The sequence below is a fragment of the Phalacrocorax aristotelis genome, chromosome 1 (genome assembly GCF_949628215.1).
Source record: "Phalacrocorax aristotelis chromosome 1, bGulAri2.1, whole genome shotgun sequence".
NCBI lineage: Eukaryota > Metazoa > Chordata > Aves > Suliformes > Phalacrocoracidae > Phalacrocorax > Phalacrocorax aristotelis.
In genome coordinates, this window is record NC_134276.1 from 181,432,012 (window position 1) to 181,459,273 (window position 27,262).

A 27,262-nucleotide genomic window follows, 5' to 3' on the forward strand; every position below is an offset into this window, starting at 1 on the left:
CCTATATTTGTGTTGGTAGCGTTAAAAGAAACAGTATTTTTAATCGGAAGTTATTTCATTTACCAAAGCTCAACTTGCTACAGATTTATAATTTCATTGCTTTTTGGGAAAAAGGAACAAACTCAGAAGCTCTCCTCAATTAAAATACAATTGCCTCTCTGCCAGTTTATAACTTCTCACAATTTTTGTGTAGTTGTGACTTTTACTTGCATTTGACAGAAAAGTTAGTCAGTCAGCAAGTTAAAGGGTGTAGCAGAAAACAGCAACATGAATGTAGAAACTGTTTAATTTCCCATTAAAAATGGAAGTGAGCTATAGCATTTTAGACATTAGAAAACACAATTTTTTTTTCCAGAAGCATTTCAGTCTAGTCTTCTACACATTGAAAGATTCCTTCAGTTTTTGCAGAAGTACTCTATAGTACATCTCTAATTGCTCCTTTATGTCAGTTCAAGTACTACACAAGAACGCCAACTGATCAATTAAACACAGTAACAATCAAGTGAGCAGATTTTTCTCCTTAATGAAGGGTCAATATTTTGCAGTAATTTATCAAGAGGCAGAACTACTGGGTCCTGTATCCCTACGCAGCATTATAGCAATCCTAGTATTTTATGTAAGAGTAGAGTAGTAATTCACCCTAGTATCTAATTTTTAGAAATTGATAAAAGCACTAGAAAAAACCTGCAAGAGTTATTCCCTGCAAAGTATTATGAAGCTTACCCTTTTGAGATGAATTGTTTTTAACGTCACTGCACATTCTGATAAAGCCTGCAATATAATACATGACATTAGACTGTTTGATTGGTCTATTGGTTAAGTATTTAAAGCCAAAGAACCTAACCGGGCCCAGAACACAGGTTAGCCATTATTCTCTCATTTTCCCCTCACACAATAACAGCCTCAACCTTCTAATTTTTGTTCCACTCTAACCAGAAGAATTTCTGTCACAGTTGAACTCAAAATGAACTAAAGAATAGCCACCTGTGCACGTTCACTTTCTCTGAACTTTAGTTAAGTACTATAGGTCAATGGTAAATACTCAGATCTGCAATCCTCTAGCTTGACTTTGAGCATAGGTGAACTACAGAATACAGTACTGCAACATTCAATAATTAATCATCCAGGTACCTCAATAAAAAACTAAGGGATTTTATTTGTGAGATTATGATCTTTGATACCACATAGCCATTGTATGTTTCTTAGCTTGAATCTGCCCCACAAGAATGAAAGCAAAAGAAGTGTCCACAATACACACCAATACTGTCTGGGCATCTGCTAAGTCAAATGTTTGCTTCAAAGGTGCCAAGAAACACGCAGGAACAATGTGCTTGTAGACAAAGTCTGCAAAACCTACTGGTCCATCTTTACCTCCTGAAAAGAAAAACAACATTCCATGTTCTATTATTTCTTCATGGTTAGCAGCAGCTGCAAAGGAATTATGGAAAGAGTCTTACCCCAAAGCTCCACCAACTTAGAAAGAATAATAAAGCAAGTCTTCTGTGCAATAGGATCTGGGTAATCCACTGCTCCTTGAATGACAGTGAACAACACTCGCTCCACATTCTCTGCACCTTAAACACATTAAAAATATGCTTATTTCACCTTGCAGCCTAAAATGTTTCTGTACTCTTATGCTATTTGATACAAATACTGACCTAGAAGACGTGCTTCAACTTCTAAATAGCTCTTTTTTGCAAAAGTCTCAAAGGTTTTGGGGAAGTTTCCCCTACTATGCAAGACAACTCTTATTTAGCTTATATATATTTTTTTTAAAGTTAGGAGATTTTAATGGCTCTTCTGGCCTTTAATACACACAAAGGTGAGGGGGTAACTTTGATGTGCTTACAAATACATGTTTTCTCCTCTCTCCCCAAACCTGGTAGAGTTAATTAAAACTCAGCAGCACCGAAGTATATGGAAAGACATTTTTAATCACACTTCAAATTTCTGTGCTGCATCTATACTTATCTCTGATTCCTTTAAAAAATTCTTGGCCCATCACAACTACTAAAGCGCCTCTTTCGAGAAAGCTCTCACTACTTCTTAATGCCACCCTTTCCTTTCTCACACATATTGCCATTGTTTTGGGATGGGGGGAAGGAACTCTGAGCTCTCAGGTGAGTCACTTTAAAGCTTCTCAAGTCCCTAGCCATTTTGATAGAATACAAACCAAGAGATTTACTTGAAGAATCAACCAGATGGACATTTGACTTCAAATTCCTGCTATGAAAAGCACTAATTTACATTTGGCCACTAAGGGTGAGGAAAGCCTGGTAACTACATATTTAAGTCTATGATGCCTTCTGCCTTAGGTTGCAAGATCAGGTGATAAGTCATAAGAAAATTACAGAAGCTACTCATGTGTCCTTCATAAAATGAACACCACATGAATACTAGCAGCTGTGAGTGGTCTTGCCCAACAGTTTGAACACTGTTATATATCGTATGATCTCCGATTCACTGATCACAGAGTGATTCACAAGGATGCATTATACACCATTCTTCTCCTTATAGACACAGTGATCACATATAAGCCAAAAAGATCAATAGGAAGACTATACCTGTTATAGCTGGATTTCACAAACACAAATTCTTGCACTACAGGTAAGCAGCAGGTAAATTGCATAGTGTATTTACATTAGTCCATTCTACCTTAACATAGTTAATAGTAATTGACAGGAACTAGGCTAACGATTTTAGTAGACAAAACTTGGATGAAGATAACCATAGCACTATACTTTGAGAAACTGAACTACTTACCTTGATTAGCTATGACTTCACTCATTCCACTGCCAGTTACTGTCTGCAAAAAAGCGAAGTAACTCCTCCGTAACATTTGTTTTTCTAAAGCAGCAGACTGGTCATTTTCTTCTGCTGGAAGGAGCAACACCTCAAAAATGGCATGAAGTAGTGGCATAAACATCTGTTGCAGAAAAGGTGAAACCTGTGTCTGTAGAGATTAGAAGAGGGTATCAACTCAAACAGTTACAGAAATTGAACAATTTGGAAATTAAAACTTAAGGGCTTGTGACAATTCTCAGCTTTGATTCACCTTTAAAGTCAGTATTTTCGTGGATCAACTACTTATAACAAAGTGAATCACCATCAGGGTCACCTCAAACATTACTGCATATTGACTTACACGCCACCTATTTCAAGTCTTGTACAAAAATATCTAGTCTCATTCTGAGTAGGAAGAGAAGCTTTTTCAGCATTTCTCATCCTTCTGTTCAGACAGACACCATCTCAAATTCCCTGAGATAGAGGAGGGCTATTGTAAAGTCACTGTTGTTACAGAAAATGCATGTCTAAGATATTAAAACTGAGAGCAGGCCACATTTGTAGCACTTGTCTTTAAAGACTGCTTAAAGAAAAGGTTTTCCTCAGCTGAAATACTACTGGCATTACAGAATAAACTCATCATTTATGCCCTACTTGCAGTGAAAAATATATGTAAGGGCACTACATTAAACACGAATTAAAAAACTAAAGGTGTGCGCTATTCAGCCACACCCTAGAGCACCATGAAGAGGCAACTCGGGTGATAATTTCTTAATGCTTAAGCAAGTACAGTAAAGAGAAGATTAAAGATAAAACCTTGCAAGTATTCAAGGTGAGACTATTGAAGCTAGGATCTTTATCTTAATATATTGTAATAAGAATGATACAGTATCAAAGTTAAACATTACACCACAACACGGTATTTCTCCAGTCTTGCTCCCGTGACCTTTCTTTTTAGCCTTCTTTACCTCACACAGACTATTTTTAATTACCTACTGTTATTTTGAATTGCTTTTAGCATAACTTGCGAAAAGGGCTAGAGTAATAAAAGTTGTCCTCCCTGACCACTGAAATACTTGATTTCTCAGAATTCCTTCTCTCTACTCAGCAGACAGAATATTCCAGAGGTCCACGTGCTAGATTCACACAGGTACCCTATGGCTCTGTTCTACAGCTCAACAAAATGCACTTCACTTTTTTAGCAGAATGCAAAATTATATTATTAAAACTTATTTAAGCCTATTTAAAGGGCTTCTTAACCTTCTCATACAGCAATGAGCTTCCCATCCCCCTCACAATAGCACAATATTCTTGTGGCAGCTCTAGGGAATGAACTACGAGTAACAGGTTAGCAACTTCATGTATTTCTTTGACTTCGCATTTGAACAAGGAAGCTCTCAAAAGGCTACACTTCAAGAACCTTTGATTATCCTGATCAACTGATTAGGATAATCAGTTGACAGTCCTACTCCCGCTTAATACAGATCTCATGCCTCCATTTCAAAACTTCTCTATTTGTCAACCTATTTTGAAGAACAATGGATTAAGCCTCAGTGTACATTTTTATGCAATGCCACTGCATCAAGATCTTGTAAATTAGTATTCCTTCCTATACATGCACCTGATATTTCTGTATCTTCTGGAAATCCCATTATAAGAAATGAGAAAATTCACTTTAGACCTTGCAGTTTGTAGTATTAGCTTAACACTTCTCCGGGGGGCATGAAGTTAATTGTGTCAATAGAAAAAAAGATTGCGATGCAAGTAGTATTTTAAAATATTAAACCCGAAAATTTAGAACCAATATAAAATTCTGAGACTAATCAACGAAAAACACTCATCTAATCACTGCAAGTCCAGCAATGTACGACTGTAGTTGATGACTGTTTCCCAATAGCAGCCTTAGAAATATACTTATTTATTAATTGTGATATACGTTTCTGACACATACCTATTTTTCTGGAACCAGAAAAGAGGCAATATCAGGAACACTTTGACCCTGAAAAAGCTTATGCAATACCATACCTTAAACTTAGCTGTTATTTGGTTTATAAGAGGAATGAATTCTTGAAGATCTTTTGCTTCACAATCTTTAAGCATGTGTTCAGAGGCAGAAGGAATGAATGGAAGAACTTCTTCCTCTAGGCAAATAATCATGCGGTGAAGGAAAGTGCGGACGCCACTTCTCAGAACTTCCTTTTGTAATGGACAACTGAGAGCTGGCAAAAATGTTTGCAAGCAGTCCAGATAGACCTCTGAGCAGCCACATTGTTTTACAGTTTGCTTATTGCTGAAAGCCTTGCTGGTTCGGCTGTAAAAGCAATACACCAAGTTTTATATAAGCTCACATTCCATTACAACAAAGAAGCAGTAACACTGATAAATTATGCTTTAAAACCCAAACTCTAAACTAGAATATTACATTTCATGAAACAGGAGCCAAACTCTGAAAGTAACAAACAGAATTATTTGATATGAAGTAGCTACACTTTGGTGGCAGTCTTTGGAGGATTAAATTCTAACAAACTACAAACAACATATGATTAGAATAGCTCCATACAGTGTCTTGAGGAAGGGAATAGATGCTCATTCATTATAAAGTTGCTCAATGTTCTCTGTATCTACATCCATAGCAGCTTTTCTAAGGGAACTTAATTCACTTTCTGGGCTACCATAAGAAATTCTACAACCACTGACGATTTTCTAGATCAATAAAGCACAGGGAGAAACTCACCCCCTCCTCCCAGTAAGTCCTTTATATTTCCCTTTTACTCAAACCAGAAGCACACAGAGTCACTGTGCTGTACCTACCTAGCAAACCCAACAGCATGATTGAGGCAGTCAGCCAGTGCCATCTGTCTGTCCTCATCTTGCGCCATCATCAGTTTTTCTAACAATACTTTGAACTTCTCCATCAGTGGAGTCAACAAATTCCTCATTAGAGCTTGTTTTCTTTCTGCAGAGTATTCGCTGTTAACTATTAATACTCCGGCTGTTTCATAAATGAAAAGTTGATCATCGCTGCTTAACAGAGCCTGGTAACCATTTTCCTAAAACGGAAGATAACAGGCATAATTCACTAAATATCTTTTATCAAAGTTGTCTTCTCAAATTTTAAAGATACTACTCTTCCTTTAATTATACTATAGAGATTACTTAGGCTTATTTACAATTATTTTATTCTCTTCCTACTTAAGTAGAAGTGTCAAGTACAGGTAAAAACATAGTTGAAGGCGCAACTATTTTTATACAATTCAGATAGCCTTCTACATACACCCATCTCTAGCCTATACTCCCAGAAACACACATAAGCAAGACTACTAAAATTAGGTACAAACGTAGGCACACGAGTGATCGCACACCAAAAAACCAAGGCCATTATTTGTGTTTAAATCTTTGTGTGCTAAGCTTACAATTCAGTAAGTACTCAGGCACACCAATGAGTAAGTGCAAGCTTTATTTATCACAAAGACCTGCTGTAAATACTCACAGGAGGAGAAAGTTCCAGCAGGTCTTGTATTCTATTCAGAACATCTTCAATAAAGGGGTTCATTTGCTTACTGAAATAAAACACAAGCACATAACACTATGTAGGAGCGTGTGTTTTTACAAGTTTCCTGGTATTCTATTTAAGCTGTAAAGCTAGACATTAAACTACCTTCTCAGTATAGAACTCCCCTTTAAATATCAAAGCACTGTTGTGGAAAAATCTGGCTTATGGATATGGTGCCTGTGGCAGACCAAATAGATACATATCAGAGTGGGAAATAAAAAATGAGGGAAAGAAGGAAATTGTTAAAAAATGCATAAATAGCCTCGCTCATCTGAGTCAAATATTTTCATTACCAGTTGAAAAATAGGATCCTTCTGAAATCTGTACCAGAGATGGTACACCCACCTCTACATTAAATACATGCCTGTGAAATAAGACCAACAGGGCAGGACTGTTTGAAGGGCTCTAATACACTGAGTAAACTTAATCAGTATAAATTCTGTAAATATTCAGAATTTGGTCAGGGAAGATTCACTCTTGGGAGTCTCCAGTTCCACTCATTCTCAGCTCTATGCACTGAGGAAAATCAGGACAGACATTTACATTGCTGATCAGTTTTAAGATTTAATCCAAATAAGCTAAGCATATGTGTCCATGTTCTTTGTTCTATGACAAATTTTTCCCCTGCTACCTTAGTATTACAAAATAGGACAACCCTGGTAGAGCACTGCGTTGATACATTACTTCACTGCAGCCCATTTGAAGCCCAGCCTGTTTCAGTGACAACCATGATGTACAAAATAGCTATATGTGCTAAATTCAGTGGCAATTTGGATACATTTGTAACAGCTTACTCACTTCAGAGACTTGACAAATCTGGAAAAGAGGTAAGCCGTTCGACTTCGTACTTTGGGACTTGTATGGCGAAGACCACGGTGATCTAAAAATGCCATCTGCAATCAAGAAAATACCTCAGTCTTAGAATCCCTGAACAAGGGGGGAAAGCCAATCATCTAGGAAATCCACCCTCTTTAGTAATCTTCAGAAAATAAGAAAGTTTAAGTCTAAAGAACTTCTCTAGTCTTAGCTAATTGAAAATGTAAATTAGAAACTTACCAGAACAGTTGGAATGTGCTGAGGTTCAACAGCAAAGAATTTTTCATATCTGACCACTGTTTCAAAGAATTCCAGGGTCACTGATGTATGTTGATAGGCACTAACACCAGAAGTCACCAGCTACAAATAAAAGCATTAGCAAGTTAGTACCTTAGCCATTTATAAACACCAAACTACAATGGAGGTGATGCACTGATAATTAAGATGAGCCATTTGAACTGCAATATTCCAGTCTTCATTAGCAGTTTTAAATAGCTCCCACAACACATGGGCTTACCGTTCGCATCATATCTTGTAAAGCCGTAGCTTTTGTAACATCACCAGAGAAGTGAGCACCATGAGATACAGGGAGAGCCTCAGCCAACATATACAGCAGCCTTATTGCTACTTCTACTTCCATAAATCGCGTAGTCTGCCAATTCCTAGAGAAAGAGCATGAATATCATTTAGTCTGTAGCAGCTTATGAAGTAACCGCAGTTCTACCACGTCAGTATTTTCTTTTAAGCCTTCTTCAGATGCACAGCGTAAGAACAGATTTGAAGTAAGGAAAACACTAAGACCTAGGCAGTATTTCAGGGTGTGTCTGGAAGACTTTATCCACAAATGCAGCACCTCTCCATCAGAGCGCTACCAATTTTCCTTTACCAGTTTCAACTTGAAAGCAACGGATTTCTTGAAGTGCTTATTTAGGTACAAAACCACCTACTATGATGTGTGGACAAGCCACTCAGCTTCTCTTAAAAAGAGGGCTCACTAAAGTACAAAGCACAAGGAAGCCACCGACCATCCTCCTAGTCAGGCAACTAGTAATACTGTTGCTTTATTTACATGCATAGTCTCCAGGGTTGGTTCTGCAATTTTTGTAAAAAGTACTTCACTTTTCCCTATCCAACCTTGGTTTTCTGATAGCAGAAACACATAAAATTATTTGCCACATCTTATAAGTATTTCTTTGAGGTATAAAGTAAACACCTGTCCAAGTGGCTGTTGCTGTGTAGGTAAGTAACGGAGATCAAGAAATGTATCTATAGAGAAAAAATAAATTAGCTGCCATTTAAGGTTACAAAAAGCTCTTTCTTTCTAAGCAGCTGAGTAAGATTATACAAAGTCGTATTTATCATGAACTTGTAATAAGCTCATTCTGTCAATTGGCTTTGCCCTGCTACATTACATTTCTGTTCATTACAAGCTCTGACAGTTACAAGAGGCAAAAAATGATAAGGACATTGTGTAAACAAGTTAAAAACCAGCTTACTGAAGTGTAGTGTTAAAAACTCTGCGGACAGATGCCAACAGTAACTCTGGTGAGACCTGAGCAAGTCTGTCCAGCAATAGTTTCAACTGTTTTCTGTACTCCACAAACATTGCTTCATCTTCACCCTACAAAACATTCACATTATCAGTGAGGTCCATATTTTAATGTTTAAATTCACCTACAACCATTTTAGACAATTAAACCTAAAACAAAAACGCGTACATACAGGAACAGTATACCACACAAGAGAATTAAATAGTGCTCACCCTATGCTCTTGCAACATAAGAGGAGGCTCCTTTTTTTGGCTGGTTGTAATATGTTGAGATCCACTGCATTCAGTCCAGAAACATATTAAAAAGGCTTTCCAAACTGAAAACTAGCCAAAAGTACAAGAAAGAAAGTGCTCTTGGCAAAGCCTTATTGACCCAATTCTTGAAATTTGACTCACTTCTCAAAGATGTTTTCTCGGCATCTAGCTTAGTTTTAAAATTAAACTCACAGAAACATTTATGATGGACTGCATACAGTTTAAATTAACCTTTTTAAGACTATAGCTCTCCAAACAGCCTGGAGCAAGAGTAAGTCTGTCTAACAGATTCAACCATTATTGCTGGCTGACAGAGATGTAAGCATGAGAAGAAAGTCAAATCAGGGACCTTCGCCTCCTTTAGCTTATTTTTGCAGAGGTTTGACCATGTGAAGTAGGTCAAGCAGCACCTCTTCAAAAGTTTCATTACACAGTGTTTCTCAAGTCTTTTTGAAAGACAGAAGTGATGTGCAGGAACACGCAAACTCACACTGAACAAGTCAGGTCAACAGCTACATTTAGGTAACAGCACAGCTGTACTTGCCTAGGAATAGTTCTGCACAAATGCAGCCAGAAATAGTCTGTTAACTGAACTGGCTTGTATATCCCTTTACTATATTGTTTTGTCCAATACAGACATGCCCAGAGGTTAAAAAAAGCTTTCCATATAGGAGACAAATTCAGCCTGCAGTCCTTTGCTTCCTACCTTCAAATCCTTGAAAGTCTGTGAAAAATATGGATTTTAAAAGCACGAGCAAGCTTTACTACATGTAATTTAAGGTGCATTTATCTGTTTATTCATATAACAATACCTCATTTTCAAAATTATATTCTTCATCATATGTCAACTTCTTCATAACAGCCAACATGATTGCCTAAGATAAAAACAGAACTGTAAGCGCACAGAAGCAGACAAGTGATAAAAAACAACAGTTAAAATCCTACAGTAAAGGAAACGTTAAAGCAAGTGTTAAATATTTACAAATATTTTAAATCCCATTTAAATTATTATTTGCAGAAGTAACATTCAAAATTAAAACGGATGGATTATATCCAAACAATACACAGATGCTATTCCAGATATGCAGTATAGATGACTTGGAGCTCTCAGCCTCTGACAGTATTATTGGCTTTGTTTCCTGCTTCTAATTGTGCTGTTCAGTTCACACTGAAAACAACAATTCAGATGACTGAACTAGGCAGAGGAAGCTGAACAGGTTGTCCAAGATCCTGTTTTAAAGGGATTTAAAGTCAGTAACATTAACTTCTCTAATAGCTCAACACCCTTGAGAGAATTGGGGGGGGGGGGGGGGGCCAGGTTACAAGCTGAATTGGTTCAGCAAACAATCCAAGAGTAAGAGCCAGGAATAGCAAACAAGAGCGAGAAAAGCAAAACCTTCCCTTTCCAGCAGCAGCAAGTTGTTAGATCAGTTAAATCACTGATGTGCAATTTCACCTTAGGGACTGTTGGTAAGTCCTAAAACAGGAACAAAGACTTGATCTCGTCTGTACTGAAGTCTCAAACTCTAAATGTATCACTTTGATCTTACTAAAAGTATTATTACAGGTTTTTAGAACTCTGATTTAATGTTTAAAATACATTAAGTACTCAATTCCATTCACGCTTTCCAGGATGGACAGAAATTGGACAGACAGTCAGCTAATAAAAGCGCTGAAAAGCCTATTATATTTTAATTTTCACTTTAGTTTAACAGTTTATTCTGGGGAACCTACAGAAATGTGTATTAAATCTAAATACTCCAAATGGACAGAATGCTATTCTGAATATTTAAAACAAAATCAGAGGCAGGCTGTTTTTATATCTATGACAACAATGAAGCGTTAGAAGTCCAAGACAATATTAAGCAGCAACAAGTAATGAGGCAGGTGCACATCCATGTACCTATTACAAGGAATGAGTTCACTGAATATCGGAGAAGGCTCACTAGAATGATAACAGGTATTTGATAAGCATTACAGAGCACCTCATCCCTATACCTACTAAAAAAACAAACTTGTGTCTTTTTTTCACACTGGTTAAATTCAGTAGCCAACATAACTTATTACAACTACAGCAAATGAAAACGCTGATCATATCAGCAAGAATTTGATTAGCATTTTGTGATTCTCTTCCAGTACTGGAGGTTCTGAATGTGGATAGCCATAAGTTTCAGACAAATAAACAAGGGAACAAGGCAAATAAAACACAAAAAACACGAACGCACACACAAAAAACTTTTGATTACATATTTTTCATTTTAAGTGCAAAACCTGAAGTTCTTTAACACCAAAATGGACCAACAAATCAAACTTCAATTACTGAGGTGAAATTCTTGGTTATCTTGCAGAAATGGACACTTGTAATACTTTGAGGTAGAACATGGTCAAATAGCAAGTATGTGATCGGGCCTTCTATTGACACCAAGTATCAGCACGGTCTGTGAGAAGTCTCTGCTTCTCTGTAAGAAGTTATATCAAAGAATTAAAAGAATTGCAAAATGTTGATGTGATATGCTTGTAGCCAGAAATGCTTAGAAATACCTGTCATTTTGAGTGTTAAAAAAGTGATCCTGCTGATGATAAAAAACTCTGGGACTTCAAAGACACAATAAACAAGGTCCCCTTTTTTCCTGTTCAAATAACGAACAGGTTGAAAGCGAGACCTTCTTAGGTCCAAAATGTTAAAGGAATGCTGCTAAGCATGCAACTTAAAGCTTAAGACAGACAAGAGTAAGATTTAGACTATTTCCAAATACTTTCATATTACAAGTTGGATGAAAGACTGGTATGACCACTTTTCAGTTTAACACAAATCCTCAAGAAGTGGTCAGTAAAATTAAGAAATAATTCTAACATGAAGTTCTTCAGTATGAATGCAAGTTTAACAAAACAACATATTTTGGACCAGTAACACATGCAGATTTTAGGTGCCTTAAGTACACTACACTAGTAATTTGGTGATTTGGTTTGATCAAGTTATAAGAACAAGAGACATAGTAACAAAAATAAAAAGATTCAGTGATGTTATCAAACTTCTTTCATTGTTTTACCTCATCCAATTTAAACAGACATTAGACAAAATGAGATCAAGATAATCTAGACCACTGTTATCCAAATTCAACGTTTCATGTTAGAACAGGTACAGAATTCAGTTTTCTTTGTAAAGGAAAAGGAATCACAGCTGTCAGCTGTATGAACTTACAAAATAGCTGCACCAATCTAACCGGTTCAACATCTAAATTAGTACATCCACATTGGTACAGAAGGATCATAGGGAAAAGAAATTTAAAGGACTGTGCTGAAAAAGCCAAACAAGTTTACTACCACCAAAACTAGATATAAACCTTATTTATCAAGCTTAATGATTTATAAATATATGCTTGAGTTTATACATAAGCTTATGAACTTAACCTTAATGTATAATTCAATGTAATGCTTAACATATAACTGCTCATTGTATGCACAACTGTTATATTTGAACTGCAGCTTCTTTCATAAGTTTAACTTACAACACTATCAAGTGTTGAATTTTCTTCCTATCCTTAGGAATTAGGGCAGGTTTTAATAAAAATACAAAGCTTCGGGGGGAAAAAAAACCCTCTTCTATCTTGATTTAAGAACATTCTATCAAGAGTGCAGACTGTATAGGAGCCTACCAATATATGCTTATGGGTTGCTTGGGAAGACCAGCTCAAAAACAGCTTTCGTCTTCATACACAATTCAATATAGGTTTACTATTTGAAGAAGCAGCTGTAGTTACTTAGCAGATGGAACACACTGTCCTTACTTTTAAGTCTTCCCTTTAATTATTGTCACATGCACATTTTAAGGCATATAAATAAAACATTGTTTCAGCAAAATGAAAGATTCTGATCCAATGTGTTCTTAAAAAAAAAATCTCTAGTACAAAGAAAACACTTACCTCTACATTAGCTTTTTGTTGGTCTGAAAGTGCAGAAAGCTGTAAAATAAATTTCAAGTGTTATTTTTTGTACAGTAACGCCTTTATTACTGTCTAATAAGAAAAGACAGGTTTGCTTTTTTAACTACCATATGATCTGCAAGCCTTCTTCCTACTTACTGCAAGATTTAACCCGATTCCTTCAGATTTCTAAACACTCTAGAAACAGCATGACCACAGCCATTAAAGATACTGAATGCTAATTAGTCAAAAAACCTATTTTGAAAGTCAGCTTGCACGTAGTATGAGATTCATATACTCGCACAAAAATCAAACTAAATCATATGTCAAAAAGTGATGTTAAATTGAAGCCAGACATATTTACTTGTTTCAAGATGTGAAGGTAGTCATAACAAAAGCCAATGATATTAGATGAGATGTCGTCATCTTCGTGAATTAGCAGTTGCAACATTAGGGCCACTTTTGCTTCAATAGCTTGCAGAGTGTCTTGAGCACTCTTCATATCACCGTTTTTTATCAGTTTAGTCCAACTAGCTATTAATGCTTGCCCCATCCCATTGACCAGCTTAGAAAATCTGGCCAGAAAATCCACATCATCTTCCTGCAAGAAAAGACATCCGATTAAAAATACTAGCAGAGCTCACATTTAAATGGCATGAGCTTTCAGACTTTACTACCCACGTCTAGTATGTAGAAGTAAAACGAACATTTGTCTCCTAGAAGGAAAGTACAATTGCCTGGTTCATTTTCCCCAGAGAACGGAGAAAGAAAAATTAAAGCAATTCCAGATTTGGCTGTCCTCCATTACACAATGGTAGCTTGCTTCATTGCTTCAAATTCTTTTGTTTCTCTTTTTACTTTACAGCAAGAAGCAGGTTCAAAATAAAAGCAGAAGCACATACCTACCATAAATTTTAGGCTGTATAAGAGGAAAATCTTTTTATGGGGAAACTTCAAAGAATTAACAGCTGTAGCTCACTTCAGAAATACTGATAACGAGTAACTTTCAGTACTGCCTGTAAGAGTGAGTTAATATTATTTATGGCTTGCTTTTGCAGAAATACATTGATCAGAATTGAGAAATATCCCCAGACTAGTCACCCCATACAGATGCTTTGCTCCTTGTCATAACTGTAAAAAAGCAGAAGAATAAAAAGTCTTCCTCAGAGAGGCTGAGGTAAGATTTTTAGAACACCTCCTGAACTGATGAATGGACATTTTCTGCATTCTAGCAGGAATACAAATTTGAGAAAGGCTTCAAAAATGAAGAGAACTGTCTTGCAATCTAAGGACTACAGCTTCATAAGGACTGGTTCCTCTTTCTCCATGGCAGGTAGCAAACAGCTGCTCCTTAAACACTACAACTGCCAGGAAACATGTGTTTGGTTAGTACTTATATTTTTCCGGCTTACAGATAAGAATTTCAAGCCTCAGGTCTGATGGTGCAGACATGCAGAACAGCATATGCACCCTTAAGAAAGCTCTTTCCCCTACCTAATTATGCACAGCTGATCTAATGCCTCACCCTAAAAAGTCTACCTTGGCTACAATATCTGTTACAGAATCATTCAGAAGAGAAAATTCGATGCAACAGAACACAGAAGCAGCATTAACAGTAAGCACAACATACTTCAGGAGAGGAACAACGGAGTTACAAAACACCTTGCTTCTAAAACAAACAGCTCATGCTGAGGGACAAACGAAATGCAGTGTGTTTTAAATTAATAAGGAATATTAATAACAAGCTGTTAATTTAAGTATGAGAAAACCATAAGGAGTGTTTAGCTTTGATGCAGAAGCACAACTAATTCACCCTAGTCTGTGGAGTTTTATAGTTTTCTGTTCATTTGCTTATTTAAGAACTGTTGGAAACCTATGACTCATTCCTATCGTAAAAACCAATATACAAACCTGATCAATACTGAAGAGGCCAGCAGACTGCAATACTTGACATAAAGATTCAACCAATTTTGTTTTATCAATTGGGTCCATTCCCTTATTTACAATTTCAAACAAACAGTCACAGGCTTCTTCCCGGAGAACCTCCACAGACATGTGACCTAGCAGCATATTTATAAACCTTCAGAGAAAAAAAAGGTTTCTTTATATATACAGTAGCATTGTACAGAAGCTTTATATTATTTGTGTTCACACTTACAACGGCTTCTTTTCATGAGGCAGTTTATTGTACGGACAAAACCCAGCATTTTGTACATTTTAAGGAGAACACAGCAAACTAGCGTTTGGCCATTATATCAGTTTGGCCTGCAAAGTCAATCACTCTTCTAAAAAAAACCCCAAAGCTCCAAAGATTTATACAGAATTAAAGTCCTTTCTCAAAGATGAGTTTTAATTCTGTTTCACAGAAATATAGTCAGCATGCTATCAAGGTTATTTTTGCAAAGATATTCCATCAAAAACCTCCTACCTTTCATTGGCTATCAGGCTCAAATCTATCCAGGATACATAAGCTCCAACTACTTCAAGGCACTGGCATGTCAACTCTGAGTTATTATATTGATAGTTTTGTAAGATTTGGTACCATGATTCCACCAAACTCGGAATGCACTGTTCCCTCATAGTATCTTTTAATAAGGTGTTCCTACGAGCCTCCTATCAATACAGAAAAAGGATAAATCAGTCTTGTCATAGATTAGCATCTTGTCAAATTAGTAGCATTTTTGTATCTACTACCAGATACCGCTTCTCCTAGCAAGATAAATAACTCAAATCAGAAACCCAGAGAAAGTGCATTTTTTTCTTGGGAGAAATAAAACCAAAATATCCTAGTTTTCACTTTTTTCTCCTACCACAATGCCCAAACACTGAAGAAAGGCAGACAACGGGGAAAGTCCTCTAGATTATGAAATGGATTTTTGATGTTAGCCCTCCTTAAAACAGGCACTATAAGAAATTAACATTTTAAAATGAGTCAGTCTAACATTAAATTGGCTAACTCAGTCCACTAGTTTTTATTTGCTAGCTCTTCAAGCAAAAAATACATTAACTGAAAAGTATGAAATCATAAAAAGCACTAAACATCTGGGTTTGGGATCTAAACAACCTAATGTCTCTAAGGCAGAACTGCCATAGGAAAAAAAAAATCGCTGCTCTAATTAAAGAGAACTTGTTGGAGATTTAAAACAAATGTTAATGCAAAATAACAACTTGCCTCTGATGTATGAACAACATCCCGGTCTACCAACTCAGCATCAACAGCCATCAGGATTCTGAGGTACATATCCACACCTCGTGGATTAAGGTCAACTACTGACAGAATATCAAAAAAAAACTTGGGCCATTTCGTGAGATATTCAGTAACAAAAAGCAATGCAAAGACTTGTGCTGCTTTGTTGCGAATAAAAGTCTTCTCAGGTTGGGGATTCAGCATCTGGTAGAAACAAGATATTTTATTTGTATATTCTTACTAAATTAGAGAAGAATCACATCCGCTTGTTGATCTCTGTACAGCCATTAACATATTTCCTCTCTTCCTGGCTGAGATCAATAAAAAGCCTTACCTCTCCAAGGATTTTGAAGAAAATTTAGCTAAATTGTAATGAAACAGGGAAAACATTCTCTCTGGGTGATACAGTCCTAAGCCTTTCATTTGGTACCACGACGTTAAGTGTACTATTCAAAGACTAAAAGCTAATCTGCCAATTTGGTGAAAGGAGTAAACAAGAACTTCCAGAAAACAAGTTACAGTCCTCTTGTAGCTAGCTTGCGCCTCCATTAGATGTTATCTTTAAGAACAGTAAAGGAAGTTTCTAAATCTAAGCTCACTGAGGGCAGGGGGAATATGTCACTACCAGTCTTCCTCGCTCTCCTTCCCTTTTTCTATGAACTCCTCCTAAATGGAACAGCTTGCCACAAAGAGAAATATAAAAGCAATTTAATCCATTTCACAACGCTATGTTCTTTTTCAAGTTGTATATAGTCCATTTCCTACTGTTAAGTTTTCTACAGACAAAGCAATTATGTTAATTTCCCGTGCAGAAGTGGAATGATAACTAGATAATGGCAGGTAAAGGCAGACTTCTATCAGCCCATTTGATGGTTCTGCTGATCACAAACTCTTGGGTCCAACTGATACTACACGTTCAGCTAGAGTAATTAATTCCACAAGAAAGAGTAGCCAATCCTCTGCCATAGTATTAACAGAGGAGTGATGCTGTTCATTCATCAACATCTGCTAGTATTCTAAGTAGACAGCAGTTAGGCCAGGAGGGTCTTAAAAACAGAATTACTGCTCTTCCTCCAGAGACTTAGGAACATCAGGAATCTGGATTATCTCTCTCTAAAGGGAAAGTTTTAATACTCCTTATTTCACACACAACTACTTAAACCACAATCATTATCTGATGAGTTACTCTGAGTTTTATATTTAGTAATAAGTTCAAGTACAGACTTCATTACAACATCTGGTTTAAAGAATTCCTAATAAGGATTAGCATGTTAAAAGCTTTTAACTATCAGATACCATATATCTTCAGGAAGCCATCTTTAAACTCAAATGACAGATTAAACATTTAGCCCACACTCAATGCCTTATGTTAGCCTACTAACAAGCCTACTACGTAAGACCACTGGAAAGGGTCATACTTACCTGTGCTTGCAGCCATGTTATGAGTGTTTCCCTAATTAGCTGCTGCTGAACTTCAGTAAGTTCAGAGTATCTGAAACAAAGCATAATGAGATCAAAATACTATGGCTTCGTGACAAGTGCAACATTCAGTAAGGCAAAAACTCTTAATATTGCACGTAATGCTGCACATTAATGTAAAATGAAAGGTTCCTAGAAAAGGGATTTACACAGCTATTTGCATGTTAAATTTTGAATCAAAGACAAAAATAAGGAAACAGATTTTGCCCATATTAATGGATTACATTTCGAGGCACTACTGCCTCCTATATTGGAGTAGGAGCTTGAAAATTTGCAGGAAGGCTGCTCTATCAGGGACAGGACCTATGACCCTGATAAAAATACACATTTGACCATAAGCCACAGGGAGAAGGAAAAGACATCTGTATATGCTCAAACTTGTTTACTACACATTGAAAACCCTGAACAGTGAGCATAAGGAAGTCCTTCACTGATCTGACGTACAGTACCTTTATTATCAGACGTAGGTCAAAACAAAAAAGCAAACAAGTAATTCTGCTTTACATCATACATATATTCTTGGCAAAATTTGGCATTATACCCAGCCCACCTCAAATACTACCCACATGACACGTTCCTTTCCAGGCCTAGCTAAGCTGAGAACAGTCTCCTTGCCACATAGGTTTGATACAGTCCTTAATTAATAGTAATGACTGCTGAATGTGACTCCAGTGTTCCCGTCACAAGTAACTATTCATTAGGAGAAGGAAAAAAAGCAACCCCACTGAAAACACTCGAAGAGAATAACAAGCAGGGAAACAAGAGAAAATATACTCCAGAAGCAGGTGACGGGAATAGAACAAGCAAAGGAAGATGGACAATGAGGTAAAATCAGGTAAATAAAATCAGAAAGCCAAGTCCTTCGTTTTTCCTCAGATACGTAATTGTGAAAATCAGTCACAAAATACATCTTATTCCTATCTAAAGCCTGACCCACATGTTCAGTGTATTGCAACCAGTCACAATGATATTCCAAGAGGCAGACACCTCTGCCATGATGTTCAAGTCCAGAACAAAGGAGCCCAAAGAGTGGGAAAAAAATATAGTTCCATGCAATGAAGCATATATTATTTCAAACATTTTTTCCTAAAATTATGATTCTGTGAAAACACCACTCAGTGAAAAGACTACTTTCTCTTAACATCTCTGCCATGGTTATTGAATGAATAGGGCTTTGTCTGAAGTCCAGGGCTCTGCACAGAGCAAGGCTGCTGCTGCTTGCAGGCCTCTTCTGTAAAAATCAGTGAGAGTACAGGGTAAGGCTTGAATATCCAGAAAGGAATGGCTAAGTAAGTTTCAAGCAATCCTTTGTAATTGGGTCTGTGTTGGGCCATACACAAGTATTTGACTAGCTAAGCAGAGCATGCTGCGCAGAACCCAACAGCTGCTCAAAACCCAAGTACTCTCCCAGGAAAAAGTGAAGAAATACAAGAAAGTCCTCTGGACCAGACAAAGGCCACCTCATCACACCAAGATAACATACTATTTTACGTTTCTTTGTAAGCAGAACAACAAAGGAAAACTAAATGGATGTATATGGCTGGTGTCAAGAAAGATTACTCACTTAAACTTAATTTGATGTTCCAGAACTTGAAAGCAAAAGAACTTGATGTGATCATCACTAGAAAAGAAAATAAAATTCTGTTACTGGTGGCAACATGGTAGACTTTTGGGGAGGGGTTGGGGGTGGGGAATTCCTCAAATATTACAGCCAGGTCGTCCCTTTGGCAAATGGAGAATTACGGTGCACCAGAGAAAAATGCTATGCTATTACTCCAAAGCAAAAATGACAAATACTCAAGCAGTTCATTTGTTAAAAATAAGCAACTGTTAAACTAATATTTATGTTTGATATTATAAACTTTTTTCTGTAGCCACCAATTTGTTATGCTTTGATTTCAGCATTGAACACAAACTCCACTATCTATTGTATCCTGCCTTTATAAAAATCTGTCAGGCTTCAACAATACATTCAGGGTCCATTAGTACCCTAAGTGCAAGCTGTACATTGTGTCTTAAAGAGCAAAGCTAAAGACACACTGATGTTTAGCTTAGGAAGGGACATTCCACATGCTACATGTGGAATACGCATCTACACGAGTTTATCTTATCTAAAAATTATAGCAATCGTAATGTATTTTGGTAAAGAACATAGAACACTTTTCAAATCATCTGTGATTTTGTTAATTATTCTATTACAGTCAGAAGTTCTGATAAATCATTTACAAAAAAGCATTCATTATAAATCGCTGTTGTTATTCAGGAGGTACACATCCCTGTTTCATTCCAACTAAACTATGTTGTGATACAGCAACAACTTAGTATTTTAGATCTCAATACCCAGCTCTGTGCAAAAATAGTGGTGACTACACACTCTTTGCATCTTGAGAAATGGGATGGCCCACTCCATAGAATAGGGGCAAGGAACTACTTCTGACATTACTACATATGAAGCCTATAGTCTCACAATAGGACACTTTCAACACTCCTTTCCTCCCCAACAGACAGCACTAGAACTCATTCTTTGTCCCTGGATTTCCTAAAGGAGCAGTCTTTAGGCTACTAAATCAATATGCAGTTTTATTTATACATTGCTCTCCCTTGAAAGGCATTATGCAGAAGCCACAGATCAACTATGATACTAAAAATATTATGAAGACCATATTAACCTTCAGCAATTTACAGTTTGCCTGTTATGCTGTAGAGTTAAACCCAGACACAAACATATTACTAATGAAAGTAAGCAATGGTTCTTGTCTACATTACCTGTATATACTCTTAGCTAACGCTTCTGCACAGACTTGCCAAGCATCCTGAGATATCTTCAGCTGCTCAAAGTAGGCTAGTGCCTGCAAATGTCCAAGTAAGTTTCATTTAAAAACAGAACGAAGCACAGCACAAGACATCTCATTCACATTTAGACTCACACTTAAACAGCTGTCCTTCAACAAACCAATTTGGATACATCCAAGTATTCATATGACTCCCTAATTACCATAACACAAGTGTGTTTCTTCAAAAGCTAATATCATAAGTACTCATTTCCACTTTATATTCAATACAAGGATTTATATTACTGGAATATAAAAGCCATAGAATCAGAAATGTTGAGGTTATAAGGACCTCTGGAGACAGGGGTGACCAAAGGAAGCTACTCAGGGCCTTTTCATTTGGGTGGAAATTCTCATCAGAGTTAAAAATTCCTTTCAGTCTAAAAGTCTAAGGAGAAAGTGACTTAGATTTTTAACTGAAAAAAACTCACTGTTTTTGTTGCACCACTTTGGCTGTATTCTACACCTTAAGCTCAAGAAACATTGAAACACTGATGACCTGACACCTGTCAGTTTATTAATCTATTGCAGAGACTGGAAAAACCCTTCTATTTCGAAGTTCTGATAGGCATCTTGATTATCTAAAATTTGGTAGCTTTTGACAACAGTTAACTTGATCTAATTGCTTTAAGATTTAGTGTGGTTTATTATACAAAAGAGTAAAGTAACTTTTGAAACAGAGACTAGATTAACAACATTATCTCAATTCCATGAATGCATGTATTTCAAGAGGATTTTTTGGCTGTTGGGTTTTTTGGTTTTGTTTTTTGTATTAGTTCACAGTTGTTTCAATTCACCAAAGTAATTATTCAGTGAGTTGAAATAAGTTCTTAAACAAAAATTAATTTACTGTAGGTTGTACAGGTAATTTTATTATACCAAACACTTTTACCAGGAATTGTTTGATACTTCCTTCATATGTCACATCTTACACGATTAGTGAAAAGGTAAGTTGCCTTCTACTGTAAAATATTTCAAAATTAGGCAGACTGCATAGTTAAAGGTGCATAAATGTATAAGCTTCAAGTTTTACAGTGGTACTCAACAGAACACTAAAAGATGAGCTTTATCCATCCTTTCCAAGAGGACAAATACCCAGAACCAACTTATTTAACAGGCTGCTTAGCAATATTAGGCTGCATCAAACTATGTTTTTAACTTTCTTATACCTTCCAGTATTTGTTTTATGAACACAAACTCAAGGTATTAACATCCTCATTTCTGAAAGATTTTACTGGAGCTTATCTTGTAGAGAGTTGAAACAACTTGCTAATCAGTCAGTAAGCTGAAACATTTACTCACTAAATAGTTATATAAATTGTAATGCCTTTCATAGGAGCATCTTTCATGAAGTAACTGTTACCTAGACACCATAATTACTTTCTTAACCTACTCTACACTAATACAAGCTTCATGACAGTTAAAAACAGACACTTCATTAAAAGACATTAAAGGTAGGTAATGCAATCAAATACCACCCCCCGCCATCTAAGAATTAGAAGGGCAATTGCAAGCAACTCATTGTTTTTAATGGCTGCATTTAATTCTGTGGGAACCTAGGTAAGAAGCAGCAACAAGTACAATGAATTTAAAGGACTGAAAAAGTCAGAGCCCAGAAAAAGAAATTCTATGCACATTAAGTGTAACTTCACAGAATTGGTGACAAAAACTTCAACTTACATGCTTGCGACAGGACATTGTTTTGTACTTACCACCACGAAGCCTATGTATTGGTTAACCAGAAAAAACACACCAAACCACCAAACCCCCCAAGAAAAAAATGAGACTTTCGCACTGAAACAGCACCCCCAACTATTAGAGAGGTAAGCAAGTTAATGACATACTCTTTGTCTGAAGTCTGCATCAGCATTCGGGTTTAGCCCTAAAAGGGCTTGTTCATCCATCTCTATTGCTCTGCTCTTTGTTTCCTACTCCTAACTGGTTTGCCCACTTCTTCTAGAGGGGAAGCTAGGATCATCTGCAAATAGAGAAACTTTATTTGCTCAGCAGAACAACAAAAATTAAAAGCAAGACAGCAACAACCACAGAAGTTTGCCCACAAACCTCAGTCCCATAGTATGGACTCAACCAAAGCATGAACGTGCATACTTCTGATACAGATACTGGAATTCTATGTCCTTTAATCAACTTTTAATAGTACTAAACTTCTTACTGAATAAGGAAAATTTGAAGTGTCCATATATTTTAGTTCTCTCTAACAGAGCTAATATCGTATTAATTAACAGAGAAATAGCATGATGTGTACTACTCAACTGAAAGGCTTGAACTCAAATTTCAAGTATAGAGAGGGATCACCAAGATATGACAAACCTAAATCTGCTACTTAAATGATAGACTGCTGGATTTTTTCCCACCACAAACTTCACAACTGGGAAAAAAAAAGTCTCTACTCATCTCCAGTATTGTCAAGACGCTTCATCAACTTATTTATGAAGTATTTCCCCTGGGGGGCAAAGCCATTAGGAGATCGTTCTTTTAAAGCAAGTGTACACAAGAGAAGAGTCTTCGAAATTAACCACAAAATGCATCATACTGAGTTGTTAACAAAGCTTTCTGTTCCTGCTAATGGGCGCTGATTTACTAGTAATGATTTTTATTTAGAAAATTCAGTGTAAAATTAACAAGCTAGACAAATGTTCTAAAGATGATGCGCCTCTACAGCCTGTTCTGCAATGCTCTGGTAAAACACAGCGGATTAAATAAAGTCTTTGTGAAATACTAGGATGCTGTTAAACAGCAACAGTACACAAAAATCCATCTATCCATCAAAGCCCCGCCACTCCCCTCCATGGTAACATAGTTAATTAGGCCTGAAATAAGGCCTTGTTACATAAGTACGTAGGAGGTAGAGGAAAGGAAGACAGGCAAGAGGAAGAGATGAGAAATACAAAGGAGCTGCGGTTGAAGCTGCCTACATGCCTATAGGTAGAACTTCTGATTTCTTAGTATTGCGTGTCTTGTGCATGCTCTACTGTTCGCCCTCCCCCACTGGAAGAAAGGTGGCACAGTGACAACTGATAGCAAGCGTGCCTGAAAAGGAGAGCCCAAAATTTAACATGGTAACAGACGGGCATTTCTATAAAACCCATTACAGAATAGACTATAACAAAATGCATCATGAGAAGCAATTTAGTAAGGAAAATTGAGTTCGTACCAAAAAAGAAATTGCAGGTTGCGGCAGTATAGAAACCAGAAAATCTGGAACAAAGCGATGACTCGTGGCAAAACAAGCTTCACACACTGCCTTACGACACAGAGCAATCCCGCTCAGGGTCAAAACCTTTAGGGATTAAAGTTGCTCTGCTGAGTCTTCTCCCTCTGCGTCCCCAGCCCCCAGCTTGTTTTCCCCATAACCAACATACAAACCAGCCAGAATAAAATAAAGTACTACAGAGGAGGGGTTTTTTTTTTCAGCACCTTTCAATTAGGGTCTGGTCCCGAGTTATACAAGTAAAACTATTTAATATAGAGAAGCATATTTTTGGCATATTTTCCTGCTGATATCACTATATTATCTGCCCAGAAGGTAGTAATCTTCTTACGCCCAGGTGACAAATTCTGCTATTAAAAATAGGCTGGCTCAAACATGTATTCTCTTCACTTGTTCAGCTAACAGCAATGCCAACCACTTCTACTAATTTTGTATATGCTACATGAGCACATTTAAGTTTTCATCTTCTACCACATATCCTTTTCTAAGAGTTTCAGCTTGACTAGCCAACTCTAGAAGACAATTAATCAAGAGAGACTATTTGAATGAGCCTTTTACGAAAGCTAACAAAATAGCTTCTCGTGCTACATGGTTTTAGTTAAGCAGGTAGCTTTTCCACCACAAGTCTATTTCACCAGCCGGTTACACTTCAAAAGCAACATCAAACTGCAATTTTAATAGTACTTACAGTTAGCAAAATCCATTGCAAGATATACTCAGCTATAACACTAAGTATGTCAATAAAGCAAGTTTTATTTATACAAAATAATCAGTAACATTAATAGTTAATACGCAGCTGTGTAGAAAGTATTGCCTTATTTATGTAGACACGTTTTTTTTGTTAGGTTATGTTGGGTGGCAAACTAATCTTACTATGATTAGGAGGGTGCACTTCCCTAATAGCAAAGTCATACAGGTACACGTATCTCTCAGCAGGATAGCTTATTCTCTTTCACGTATTACGTACTTATAAATGCATCTGATAGCAGAGACTGCTTTCATACAGTAAAGCGTGGAAAAAACTGTAAGGACACTTCAATTGGGGAAGATTGCCCAGTTTAACAATACTAACGTGGTCAAAGGTGTGTAACTTGGGTTCAGATATGCTCTAATAATGCAAACATCCAGAGCATTTTAACTACAGGTGCCAGCCATGGGTACAATTAGTAATTAAAGAACACTTCATTTGCAGCTCTCATTTTAGGTATTTACAAGACTGTGATAGCACAAAGGGAGCCAGTGACCTGCTTAATTTTCATTCCCTCAACTTTTCTCTCTAACAGAACAAAGACAGCAAAAGATGATCTTTCACATTCTGTTTTGATCTCTGTTTTGTTGGCTGCAAATCTTGAGCATATTTAGACTCCTGGCCTCTAGAGCCTTTACACTGACCTAACATGCAGTTAAAATGAATAGCTGTGCAATTACAGCTACTTCGAGAACTTTTCAACTAGACTAGAAAGTTTTTCTTTCTGGAAATGACACATTAGGTCTTCACTTCAAGCACATTCTTGCTGGCCAGGAATGTGAGGAGTAAGGCCTTCTTGCCCACCGCCAAACACTTGGTCAAAGGGCCCAGCCCCCGCCAGCAGAGCCCGCACCACCGCGGCCTGGCTCTGCAGCCCAGCCCAGCCCGGGGGGCAGCCAGGCCACGCACACCCCACCGCCCCCAGGCCTTGCGGGAAGGCATCGGGGGGGAGGGGGCATCTTAGCCCCTTCGGCCCCTTCCCGGGGCCACTGCAGCGTGACAAAGCACTCCTCCGGCGGCGGGCTCCCCCGGGGCTGGACAGCGGGGAGCCACCGCACCGGAGCACGTCGAGAGCAGCGGAACATGGAGGTGCGGGGAGGTCCCTCCCTTCACGTTGCAGCTTAAGAGGTTACGGTTACTTCCTCCCCCCACCAGAGCCATAACGGAGGACGACTACCCAGGCAGCTCCCGCAGCACCCGAACGCAACCGCGCCGCAAGCGACAGCCTACACTACAGGAGAAAAACCCCGGTATTTTTCGCTGCCGCACGCGCCCCCAGACCCCACCAACTCCCGGAGGGCCGTATGGGCACCCCCCGCTACCTCGGCGGCGGGGCCGGGCGGCCGAGGCATCCCCCCCACCCCTTCCCCGGAGCCCCACAGCTGCGGAGGAGGCGGTGCCGGGCTGACGGGAACCGGCCGGGCGACTCGAGGGACCCCGCCGCCACCTCAGCGGCGCCGCCCGCACCGCCCCTTCCCCGCCGCGGAGGCGCCGCCGGCGGCCCCCGCCAACTGCCCCCGCAACAGCCCAGCCCCTCCCCGCTGCCGCCACCACTGGGCTGAGTCACGCCACGCCGCCCGTCCCTGCCGTTACCTTCCCTGTCACTCCATCGCGGCGGCGCTGCCGGTTCCCACCCCCACAGCTCCGCGGCCGCCACGAGCATAGGGAGCGGGCCGGGCCAGGCCGCGCCGCCTCGGCTGGCGGCGGCAGGAGGAGGAGGAGAAGAGGACGCCCAGGGGAGGCGCCGCGGCCCTCACGCGTGCGGAACAGCCTCCGCGCCTCCGGGAAGGAAAGCTGCCGCTGCCGCTGCCCCCGCCCCTCGGCCCGGCCCGCCCCGCCGGACTACGGCTCCCAGCGTGCCCCGGCACAGCCCGGCCCGGCCCGGCGCGCTCACCTCCTTCCCGGCGGGGCGGCCGGCGATGGGTACACCGGGAGGAGCCGCCTCCCCGCCCACGCGGCACGTTGCAGGCCGTAGCCCCGCCCCTTGCGACGGATGGGTGTGACCGCCATCGGCCCCGCCCCCTCCCCGGGCATGGCGGGTTAAGGCGTACCTCTCTCAGGGCCCCGCCGCACTCTAAAACTAATTACACCGATTTACTAAACTGGGACTGGCTCGTTCCGCCCCTAAAACTATCCTCCCCCGCCCGGATGCCGAAATCGTGCTTTGTCGGCAGCGGCGGGGACGCGTGGGGTGGCGGCCGTGTCGCCGCGGGCTCGGTACCGCCGGTGGAGCCGCGCAGCCGCGCGAGGGCCCAAGCGCGCACACTGCGAAAGCAACGGCGTGGGCACGTCTGTGAGGAGGCGAGTGGCCCGGCTGCTGCCCGCAAACGTGGCCTTCCTCCCTTCCGCAAATCGTTCCGCAACGGAGCGATACACGCGGGGGTTTTTGCGTGGTTAGGCGCGTGCGCGTCTATAGAATCAGACTTAAAGGAAGACTAAAGTAACTGCAGCAAGATGCAGCTGTTCACAAAATCGCTACAGCGGTGTTGCTGTTACGGTGACATCCGCGTCTCATGGCTGTGGCAGCGCAGCTTTCACAGCATGAGGTAGCAAGGTTTGTGAGACCTCGCCGTCACCGCACAGCCCTTCCCAGCTCCCGGTGCAGCGGAGCAAAGTTCTCCGGGCCAGCCGGCAGAAAAGATCCCATCAAAATGAGTGTGCGGCGATCCACAGGGGCAACCTCACGCTAGCCAGCAGCCCTGGTCTGCCACGGGTGTGCAGGCTCCCGCCGGGAGTCCTCCACGCCCGGTACCCACCCCGGGGGGAGCGCAGTGGTAGCTGCCGCCGCCTGGGGCCTCCCGGCTGGGTCCTTCGGGGCTACGGGAGCAGGGCCGGGGGGAGACGGAGCCACGCACAGCCGTGCGTTCTCCCGCCGCTCCCGGGGCCATGCGGGCTCCGGCGGGGA

At 39.5% G+C, this 27,262-nt stretch overlaps 1 protein-coding gene across 4 annotated transcripts in view; it reads right to left on the bottom strand.

Moving 5' to 3' along the window:
* The window catches only part of XPOT (exportin for tRNA), a 30,259-nt gene extending 3,071 nt beyond the window's left edge, over positions 1-27,188 (bottom strand). Inside the window, exons 1-22 of one of the 4 annotated variants that reach the window (XM_075080916.1) lie at positions 27,114-27,188; positions 22,222-22,355; positions 20,313-20,395; positions 19,111-19,167; positions 17,490-17,559; positions 16,053-16,271; positions 15,309-15,493; positions 14,792-14,960; positions 13,245-13,481; positions 12,881-12,919; positions 9,770-9,832; positions 8,650-8,774; positions 7,671-7,815; positions 7,394-7,513; positions 7,136-7,230; positions 6,275-6,344; positions 5,596-5,834; positions 4,810-5,095; positions 2,764-2,953; positions 1,458-1,574; positions 1,259-1,374; positions 724-771 (exon numbers count right to left, since the gene is read on the bottom strand). In XM_075080916.1, the coding sequence (XP_074937017.1) occupies positions 724-771; positions 1,259-1,374; positions 1,458-1,574; positions 2,764-2,953; positions 4,810-5,095; positions 5,596-5,834; positions 6,275-6,344; positions 7,136-7,230; positions 7,394-7,513; positions 7,671-7,815; positions 8,650-8,774; positions 9,770-9,832; positions 12,881-12,919; positions 13,245-13,481; positions 14,792-14,960; positions 15,309-15,493; positions 16,053-16,271; positions 17,490-17,559; positions 19,111-19,167; positions 20,313-20,395; positions 22,222-22,281 (2,733 nt within the window). In that variant the 5' untranslated portion in view covers positions 22,282-22,355; positions 27,114-27,188. Of the gene's footprint in view, positions 1-723; positions 772-1,258; positions 1,375-1,457; positions 1,575-2,763; positions 2,954-4,809; positions 5,096-5,595; positions 5,835-6,274; positions 6,345-7,135; positions 7,231-7,393; positions 7,514-7,670; positions 7,816-8,649; positions 8,775-9,769; positions 9,833-12,880; positions 12,920-13,244; positions 13,482-14,791; positions 14,961-15,308; positions 15,494-16,052; positions 16,272-17,489; positions 17,560-19,110; positions 19,168-20,312; positions 20,396-22,221; positions 22,356-25,950; positions 26,184-26,251; positions 26,339-27,113 lie in introns of those variants that run through there. The other 3 variants (XM_075080915.1, XM_075080914.1, XM_075080917.1) reach the window with 3 other exon arrangements.
* Positions 27,189-27,262: the final 74 nt, after the last annotated feature.